This window comes from Etheostoma spectabile, chromosome 15 (assembly GCF_008692095.1).
Source record: "Etheostoma spectabile isolate EspeVRDwgs_2016 chromosome 15, UIUC_Espe_1.0, whole genome shotgun sequence".
Lineage (NCBI taxonomy): Eukaryota > Metazoa > Chordata > Actinopteri > Perciformes > Percidae > Etheostoma > Etheostoma spectabile.
In genome coordinates this window covers 29950594-29960780 of record NC_045747.1, presented here as the reverse complement: position 1 = coordinate 29960780, position 10187 = coordinate 29950594, and the positions used below count along the sequence as shown (strand labels likewise).

The window sequence follows — 10187 nt, the reverse complement described above, 5'->3', positions numbered from 1 at the left end:
TCCACTGAGCCATGCAGAAGCCTGATTTCTTATTATGGAAGTATAGGCTACATGCTCTTGATGATTGCAACTTTGAAATGGTTGTGTCAGGGCAGGGGGGGTCTTGAGTCTTGTTGCCCAGGGCACATGCAATTGTTGTGTCCATATATCCAGATCACTGAAAGACTTGTGTCTCTTGCAGGTGAAGAAGTTGACCAAGTACCTGGATCCTAACGCTCATGGGAAGATCAACTTTAAAGACTTCTGCCACGGAGTGTTTGCCATTAAAGGTAAGAAATGCACAGTGGATGATGAGTTAGCTCAATACTGCATTTTATCTGCATTTGTTACCTTTTGGATAGCGGCAGACTAGCTGTCTCTGTCTGTTTCCAGTGTTATATTTTAATTTGTATACGTACAGTAAATACTGTGAATATATATAGTATTTTAAAAGTGAATAAGCAAACTATTCCCTTAAACTGTTGATATCCAACCTAAGATGTACCATACTGTGTAGGGATGCACGGAATCAGGAAAATATTGAACTGCTATTTTTTTAGACTGATGTTGTGATTACAATGTGATTCAGGATATCGGGGGAAATGATTATCATTTATTATTATTATTATGTATTATTCTTTATTTAAAATTATTCTTATTTTCATTGAAAAATGTAAAAATGTAAATGTTTTTGTGGGATTTTTGTGAGGATCTGTACAAAACATTTTTCCATTAGTCTGTAGGATACAATTTGTAGGCTGGGACTTCTCTGAAGCAACACAGAACTTTATTCATAATGGTATGAAACATATTTAGCCTTTAACAAATATTGCGCCCCCCAGTAATTTGGAGGATGCAGTAGTCCATATTGCAATTTTGATAAAATTGCAAATGATTGTGTAGCCCTAATATTTGATTTCTCTTTAAAATTGATTTCTCCCCCTCTTGTCTTGCCAGGTTGTGAGGAGATACTGAAGATGGCTGTGGGTCCTCGCAGCGTTAGCTCCAACCAGCCGTCTGTTACTGACAACGGCTACATTTACCAGGTACAGTCTAATGGCCAAGCTTTGAGCCCATCTAAGCCTCTAAGGTGGATATATAGAATAATATAGTCATAGTCAAATTTCATGAAGTTGGATGGCATTTTTAGCAAAGGTGCGGCTGGGCACTGATCATTCATAGTTAGAGGTGGGGCGGATTACAAGGCACAAGTACTGATGCCTTTTCATCATTAAGAGTCATGCAAGTGCGGGGGGGGCTACAGGTGCTTGATCACCTTCCCCTTTTGTGTGCCCTTTTTTGTCCAGATTTTTGTTCTTCATATTTTTTCTTTGATGATGACCCACAAGTGGTCTGTTTAAGAAGAATTAGCTAGATAAAACAACCTAAACCTTCATATCACATGATGACCAGGGTTATCATGTGACACATGTTTGCTTCCTGCCAGGCCTGCCAGCCGGTAAGTGTGCTTTGAAGGGAATGAAAATGCATGCATGCACGTTTGGTTTGTTATAGAGGCCTCTAGTCGCTGCCTCTAGTGAACGAGTCTCCTCCAGGATTAAAACAGCCAGTAGGCAAGCTACATTTGTGGCAGTAGCAGCTACCTTTGAAGTAGTGACATTTTGATACATTTTTAGATTTATTAGGGCACACACTAGAGTCAATGAGTAATAGCCTTATAGCATCACCGTTTCATTTTCTGATACACAAGAGAAGACAGTAGCAGTTCTCTGTAGGTTAACAGAAGTTTGTGTGTGTGTGTGTGTGTGTGCGCGCGTGTGTGTGTGTGCGCACGTGTGCGCGCGCATGTGTGTGTGTGTGTGTGTGTGTGTGTGCACTTTTCCATCTGCTTTTGGCCTCTCAACCAACAGCCCACTTAAAAGAACATGTCACTTCTTTGGGAAATTAGCTTATTAGGTTATTTGTAGTGTGCAGTGTAGGTTTGTGATCTATACATTTTGATTTCTTAATAAAAGACATCCTTATATTTTGAGAAAATAATTGGAAACATGCTGCATACCTTGGCAAACCCCTTTCTGATTCAAAGCCTACTAGGCCACTGCTACAGAAATGTGATCAGCTCAGGTTGCAGTTACAGGCTACAATTAAACTTTTTATCAGGTTTGATATCTTGTTATCTTGTCTCTTTTTGTAAGTCATGATATTGAATTCTACTACAGTGCAAAGATGCCATGTAAAGACAGAATATGGAAGCAAAAAAAGAAGTACCTGCAGGAGGCAGCAAAAGGCAGTGGATCCCTAAGCAGCTTATTAGGAGCACCACAGGTTAGAATAGTGCTTCACACAAGAATCTGACATGTTCATACATACTTTTTACAATAATATATACATAATGTGGTGCTGAAACAGTTATTTCCATTATGAAATGCAATCATTTGATAATACAAATGTGGTATGAAGGACTTTCAGTTGCCTTTTTACACAGTGTCAGAATTACCTTGTCAATTATTTTAGAGATATATACCAGCTGTTGGTACTGAATTTTTAGGGTACTGCTGTGCAAATAGTTACTTGTTCTCAGGAGGAGAGGAAAGTGATTCATCAGATGAGGAGATGGAGGAGACAGAGGGGGTGAATGAGGGGCAGAGCAGAGATTCAGATGGGGAGGCAGAGCTTGAAGCAAAAAGTGTGCAAGAAGCAGCTTATCCACATGCCGTGAATGAGGGCGATGCAGAGGAGTGTGCAGCTCAGGGGTCAGCTCAGTACTGAAGCCAGAGAAGGGCCATCCTCAAATTTACTGGAACTGCAACACCCAACCGATTCTGCTCATATCCTCAAATTCAATCCTAAGTATGATGAGGCTTGTGCCCTTTTTTGAATTTAAGCCTCTGCCCCTCAAAAGGTCTGAGCAGCCCTGTTGAGAGTGATAGACTAGGCGCCCCAGATTGTGCATTACACAAGCTTCTCCACCTGTCCCTGCTGCCTGCCTCCGTGTGGTTCCTCATTCATTAACTCAGTGTTTATAGTGTTTGTGTGTACTTCATCAGCTCACCTGGTGGAGCACGCTCCCATATATAGAGGTAAACTCCTTGACACTGCGGCCGCACGTTTGACTCCGACCTGTGACCTTTGCTACGTGTCTCCCCGTTCATGTCTTCATCTGTCTTATGAAAATAAAGGCTTAAAATGCCCCCCAAAAAATGTCTTCAAAAGTTAGATCCTTAGGACACATGCAAATAGGATGTAATTCCCATCTTAGCTCCACCCAACTTCTCCCTGTCTGGATGTGCATACGGCACAGTGTAAAATAACACAACAGGCCTTGATGGAGTCCCAATAAAAGTTGTATGAAAGGACTAAACCACACAGTAATCCTTTCAGTGTGCAAAGTGGGACCCCATAAAAGCCCATTTCTGCCAGGAAAAGTATTATTATTATATTATTTTTTGAATCACCATGAGTATTTCTATCAGTCCTAACTCTTTATATGTTTTTTTTCTGTAGGAAAGGGGGAATTATAAGATAGTTATTGAAAATGGGTCAAAGGTTTGATCTCTTTTTTGGTTTCTATTTCATAATGTTGCCATTCAGTATTTACTCATTTTAATTATTTTTCATTACGAACATTACATCTATTTCTTTTCTTCTTTTACTGGCATAAATGAGCTTCCATACATCTCTTATTTGGGCCACATGTTTCCTCCTAGAAAGTAGCATAAATAATGAAATTATCTATGAAAATGCTATATATCATAAGTTGCTGTGTGTTGCAGTGTATAACTGCCCATTTCCCACTACGGATGAGCCCAATTGAACAGTTGCTTAGCAACAAGAGAGAACGAGAGAGAGAGAGAGAGAGGGGGGGGGAAAGTGAGAGGGTGATAGAGATGGAGGTGTGGCTTTGTCCCAGCTAAAGCATCGGTGTGAATGAGTGACTGCAGTGATACATGTGTGTGAGGGATGTTTGAGTTCACCACACTGAGCCTTCAAGCTTCAGGAATACAGTGGATTTTAGTCCAGCCTCACCGATAAAGGATTGCGTAGGTTTCTTTGGACACACTCACACATCCACACACACACAAACACACATGGCGTGACTGGAGAGGAGACATGTGGCATGCACATTTAATTGGTAGTGTGTGTGTGTCAGATTGAGAGAGGTCTCTCAAAACATTTAGTATATTGCCACACAGAAGGAGGATGGTGTTTAATTTAATGTGATGCTGGTGTGTGTGGAGCCACTTTGGATTAAATATTTTTGGGCTAGTATAATCAAACGCATGTGCTGGTGTGTTCATGGTTTTACAGAGGTATAGTCCTGGAAGTAAAACATGTCAGTTTGGTGATTGAACTTATTTGAATTATCTGCTGACGTTCCTGTACACTCATGGTCCACCAACACAGGTGTTTTCACTTAGTTTGGCTAATTAACTCTCCTCAAGGCCTGTGTGTGTGTGCAGACTGTGCTTGATTGACATCACACTGTTCATCTGCCACTTTTATCATTCCTATTGGAACTTGCAGCTTGCTGTTGGTCTTTGTGGAGTTACACAGGTGTTCTGAGTTATTCTGCTGACTAAAAGACGGCTGCTGAGTGGAAGTTGGATGCGCCTGTTGGTACACGATCCATCCCACGCATGTTTGCGCATGCGCAGATGATAATCGTGGTGAAGGCGGATTTACAACGCTGCACAATCTGTTCCTTAGACAGTTGAAGTCTGTTCCACAGTAGCAGTCTGCCGTTCCACCGGAAAGCTAACGTTAGTTTAGCTAAAAGCTAATATGGCTAACCACTAGCTGGGACAGCATGTAAAGACCCTCAAAACTGAAAATAACCATTTAAATAATATAACGGCTGTTCCGTCAATTCTACTTTACTTGTGCTCATTTAAAATACAATCACTCAATACTTTTCAATTATGTGTTTATTGTTAATTATTACTGTAAAGTCTTAATTTAGCTGTAGCCTGCTTTTGCCACTGTTTGAGTACCGTTATTTTAGACTGAATCTAGTGGTTGGCCGAAAATAGCTGTTAACTAAACTAGCGTCCCGGTGGAGGCTAACTGTAGGCCGCTACTGTGGAACAGATCGTGCAGTGTTGTAAATTCTTTAACTGTCTATGCTAAATCCTTGTTCATCATGATTTTCATTGCATGTGCAAGATGGACAGATTGTGTACCGACAGCGCCTGTGAAATCAACACACTGCAATTCTGCACACTGCTTTAGGGAGTAAACACAACAACACCACTACACAGCGTTGGGATGTTGAAACATAGATGACAGTTGAACTAGAGCAAGCCTTAAAAATAAGGAAGGGAATGAAGAAAATGTAATTTCCACTTGTTTCATGGTGGCGTGATCGCCACACACTCCTCTTCATCTCAGACAAATGTCTATAATTGATGAATAAGAGCTACTCAGGAGTCCCTCAGAGACCTGTGTGTGTCTGCACACAAAACGCCATCACAAACGTGTGTGAGACTGGGTGTGTACCCTGCCTGGGCACCCCAGTTGGGTGAAGCCAGACAGTCCTATGCATAATTAATGACACAGATCTATGTTATGCTACATCCCACTCTGTTTCTGATAAATCAACAAAGGAGACCATCTCCAGGTCAAATGCAAGAAGTCTACTGTAGTATCAAAGTGGCTGCAAGTTATATTTAAATCTATGTAAGACATATTAAATGTCAGATCAAATTATATGTGGTTTTCTAAACTGCGCTTATGGAGCTGCTGCTTAAACAGACATAACAGAGGTTTAAGATTATGCTGGATTACGTCACCAACTAACTGATGACTAATTGACGACTAAATTTGTTAGCAGCTTCTTTGGTCACAGATTTTTGTTGATTAATAATTGCACCCCTAGTGCAGATTTGTTGACGTGCTAATTTTTCAATTTGTTTGTATGTTTAGAACGGCGAGGCCAAGCTGGGCCCTCCAATTATCATGTGCACACGGTCCTACCCAGAAAGTAGTGTGTATGGTGAGGGTTGTGGTGCCGACGGGGAGTGTGACATGGACAGCAGCGCTGAAAACTCTTTGGATCCGACACGCCAAGAAAGGTCAGTCACAGGAATATCTGGGAGTGGGCCCGTATCGGGGCTACTTAAGGACTGGGGCAAATCTCAGGGTCTGATCAGGTCTGGTCTGGACTCACTCCTGCCCCCTGAAAACTAGACTGTCTTTCAAAGCCTGTTTTAAGGATAAAGAGAACATATCTGCATCATATGAAACTAGTCACAATTAAGGCTTCCATTGGTAGAAAACGTGGCATGCCAGCTTGTTGAGAAGGAGGCTGAATGACGCTCCAAAATTAGGCACAATTGTTGTGAGGGGAAAAACTGGTATGGCCATTTTAAAAAGGGTCCTTTGACCTCTTACCTCAAGATATCCAAATGTAAATAGTTTCTATGGTTATCCACCTATACACCATGCAGTTCGGGGCAAAAAAGTTCTAAAGTCGTTTTCCCCAATTCTTATAAAAGGTACAGTACATTTCAATATTTCTGCCTACTGTGGTCCATCGACAGACTTGGAATTGCGTTTATTGGGTATGACTGGAAAGCTTAGACTCTTGTGGATTCAATGAGCCCAATTTTCTTCATGCGTCAAGATGGTTAGTTCCCATACCAGGGTATGTTTGGTATGCCTAAAATTGCATGTGGCCCCAGCCTGGCCCATCATTTTGAAATGTTCTTGAACCGCCATTGTCTATAAGTGAGTAACAGGAGAGATATGATGAATAAACTGCAAGAGAAGAGGTTACTTTAAGTTTGTTTTGATTTGACTGTTAATTTTTTATTTTTTTCAATGAACCACCCTTCTCGTACTTCCTGCTGTGCAACCCTAGACACCTGATTGGCTCAGCGTCTGCGTCGGTCATCTCTGGGGAGGAGCAGTTTGAAGATTATGGTGAGGGGGAGGATGTGGATTTTATTCCCAGTAGTCCTTGCCCTGAAGATGACACCCGAACAAATGGCTTCTCAGACCTGGGATCCTCCCTTCCCTCCAGGTTGGTGGTCAAGCTAGAAGCGCACACCCTGAATCACTTCCATTCATATCTTGAAGCATATTTTTGTGTTACTTTTTGTTTTCCTTTTTCTTGACTTGTTCCATACTCCCATTCTGATTCTCAGAAAGTTAAAAATCTTATCACAGCAGAAAAACATATGGCAGTGAGGAAGAGAATAGAATATAAAAACACCATTACAGAGTAAGCCAACCGGAGGGATGCAGTATGCCTGAAAGACCTTTTTTTTCATGGAAGACAAGTTGACCTGTCATATTTGAAAAAGAACAAGTGTAGATAAGAAAATGTTTGATGACTAAATTCCTTTGAGCTGCCTCACTTTCAGGGTGCTGGTATTGTTCATGCAGCCTCACTGTCACCCCGTCATGGCTCCCTGGGGCACTCGAATAGAGGGAGCCATTGTTAATGTTATCAGTAACACCTTTGCTTTTCCTGTTTGAAAGGCCAGAGCAGCAGAGTACAGCTGGTTAGATTTCTGTCCCACCTGCTCTGACATCATGCAAACATAAGCAACAATAACTCCACAAAATCCTGCAAATACTTTACGGCATGATGGAAAATGCTTGGCTCTCCATGGATCTGAGAGCTGATTGGTTTAGATTATTGACCAACATCACGTTCTAGAAACTTTATAGAGATTTAGATTTTGATAGTCAGATTTTGCCATATGAAGGGTTTTTCTCTGTTAACAAACTTATATTACAGATTATTACATTATTATATTTATATATTCTAGTTCTCAAAGACTGCATACAATTGATGAAGTCAGCAATCTGAATATTACTTAATATTTCATTTAGCTATCACCAAGCAACAATTAGAGGATTTTTAAATGGCATTTGATGTGAGGCCCTGCAAGTGTGACAGATCAATCATAAAAAAACATTGCACTGTATTCCTGTATTTCATTATTGAGTCATGTTTTGTCAAGTTTAAGAGCGATTGACCCTCCAATTAGGTCTGCACAGCCAATTAATATACAGCGGCAGACTAATACGATGGCTGAAAAAAAAAAAATGGCTCCGCCAGGAGGAAAACATCCCCCTTCTCACCGGTGAGCATCCAGGGATTGGACATTGATGTAGTGGAGAGCTACAAATTCCTGGGTGTTCACCTAAACAATAAACTGAACTGGACTGATAACACCCAAGCACTCTACAAGAAGGGCCAGAGTCGCCTCCATCTGCTGAGGAACTCAGGTCCTTTGGAGTGTGTAGAGACTCTCCTCAGGACCTTCTATGACTCTGTGGTGGCCTCTGCCATCCTCTACGCGGTGTTCTGCTGGAGGGGGGGCAGCTCGGACCGGGACAGGAGCGACTCAATATGATCCGGAGAGCGAGCTCTGTCCTGGACTGTCCTCTGGACCCCATAGAGGAAGTGGGAGAGGAGGATGTTAGCCAAGCTGACATCCATCATGGACACACCTCTCACCCCCTACATGACACTGTGGGTCCCTGAGCAGCTCCTTCAGCAGCAGACTGATACACCCACGGTGTAAGAAGGAGAGGTACCGCAGTCCTTCATCCCGCCGCTGTCAGACTCTACAACACCTGCTCTACCTGATAGTGTTGTAGTTTCTGTTCCTGTTTTTCTCCCATCTACATCACACACTTTCTTTTTATCTTTAATATTGGTATTTATATTATTTATTACAAGTACTTACTTTTTCAATATTTAGGTCTCAGGTTAATATAATTTTATATGCTACCGACTCTTGCTTCTTTGCTCTAATTACACATTCAACTTAACTTAATTTAACGTCACTTACACCGCAATATTGTTTCTCTTATCATGGCAACCGCACTTTAAAATTCCTTTTGTTTGACGGCATTTTACTTACTCAGTCTACCATATTTTCATGTCTATTTCTTGCCTGTATTCTTGCCTTGTATTTCTTGCCTTGTATTTCTTTCGTGCTTACTTGTTTGTGTGTTATTGTTTTTGTTTTTTTCTGTTTTTGCTGTTGCTGCTATGCTGCTACTTGTAACGACAGAATTTCCCCGTCGTGGGATAAATAAAGTATAATCTAATCTAATCTAATCTAATGAATTATATCTAGATTTTCACGTCAAATATTAGTAATTTGAGATTAAACCAGACCCTTTCATATAGGAGAACCTCATTGAAGTAACAATGATGGGAGACAAGCTGAATAGAAAATTACTTAACATTTAGTTAAGTGTGTGTGTGTGTGTGTGTTGTGTGTGTTGTGGTGTGTGTGTGTGTGTGGTGTGTGGTGTGTGTGTGTGTGTGTGTGTGTGTGTGTGTGTGTGTGTGTGTGTGTGTGTGTGTGTGTGTGTGGTGGTGTGTGTGTGTGTGTGTGTGTGTGTGTGTGTGTGTGTGTGTGTGTGTGTGTGTGTGTGTGTGTGTGTGTGTGTGTGTGTGTGTGTGTGTGTGTGTGTGTGTGTGTGTGTGTGTGTGTGTGTGTGTGTGTGTGTGTGTGTGGTGTGTGGTGTGTGTGTGTGTGTGTGTGTGTGTGTGGGGGGTTTGGTGTGTGTGTGTGTGTGTGTGTGTGTGTGTGTGTGTGTGTGTGTGTGTGTGTGACTTTCCACTGAAACAAGTCTACAACAACATTACCAGCTTAACCAAGCTCTGTTGATTACACACTACGTGTATTCTGACAAAATCACTGACATGTATAGTAACAATTAAGCAAAATCTAATGTACACCGGAATGGTCATTTATATTTGTAGATGTTAAAGTGGGCTCCAATCTTTACATTTAAACAGCCAAAAGAACACAGAGGCAGCTATTGTACAACATTAACTGCATGAAATGAATCATCAACCTAAACCTTTTTTTCAATCCTATGAATTTGGCATTTGGAAATTAATAATTCCCTTTTAAAGTTCCCATGACATGGTGCTCTTTGGATGCTTTTAAAGTGGTCCCCTAATACTATATGTGAAGTCTCTTTCCCAAGTCTTGGTGCAGAATTACAGCCTTAGTATGTGCCATTTCTGAGTCTGTAGCGTTTGAGGAGGAGAGGGGGGGAGGTGGAGGGTGGGGATCTGGCCTTGACCAACTGCCCCTTTGCTCGTTTGAAAGCCATGATGTCTCTCTCTCTCTTATGGGTCGGCCAAATTCTCTGGGCAGGCAAAGCAGAGAAAGGGTTGGTTACCTTGCCCCTTATGACCTCATAAGGGACAAGATTCCAGATCGGCCCGTGTGAGCTTTCATTTTCTCAAAGGCAGAGCAGGATACCCA

The 10187-nt window shown here is 41.5% G+C and overlaps 1 protein-coding gene across 2 annotated transcripts in view; it reads left to right on the top strand.

Moving 5' to 3' along the window:
* rab11fip4a (RAB11 family interacting protein 4 (class II) a) overlaps positions 1-10187 on the top strand; it is a 32126-nt gene that overhangs the window by 7690 nt on the left and 14249 nt on the right. Inside the window, exons 2-5 of one of the 2 annotated variants that reach the window (XM_032538639.1) lie at positions 182-269; positions 937-1025; positions 5863-6011; positions 6800-6961. In XM_032538639.1, the coding sequence (XP_032394530.1) occupies positions 182-269; positions 937-1025; positions 5863-6011; positions 6800-6961 (488 nt within the window). Of the gene's footprint in view, positions 1-181; positions 270-936; positions 1026-3836; positions 3981-5862; positions 6012-6799; positions 6962-10187 lie in introns of those variants that run through there. The other variant, XM_032538640.1, reaches the window with a different exon arrangement.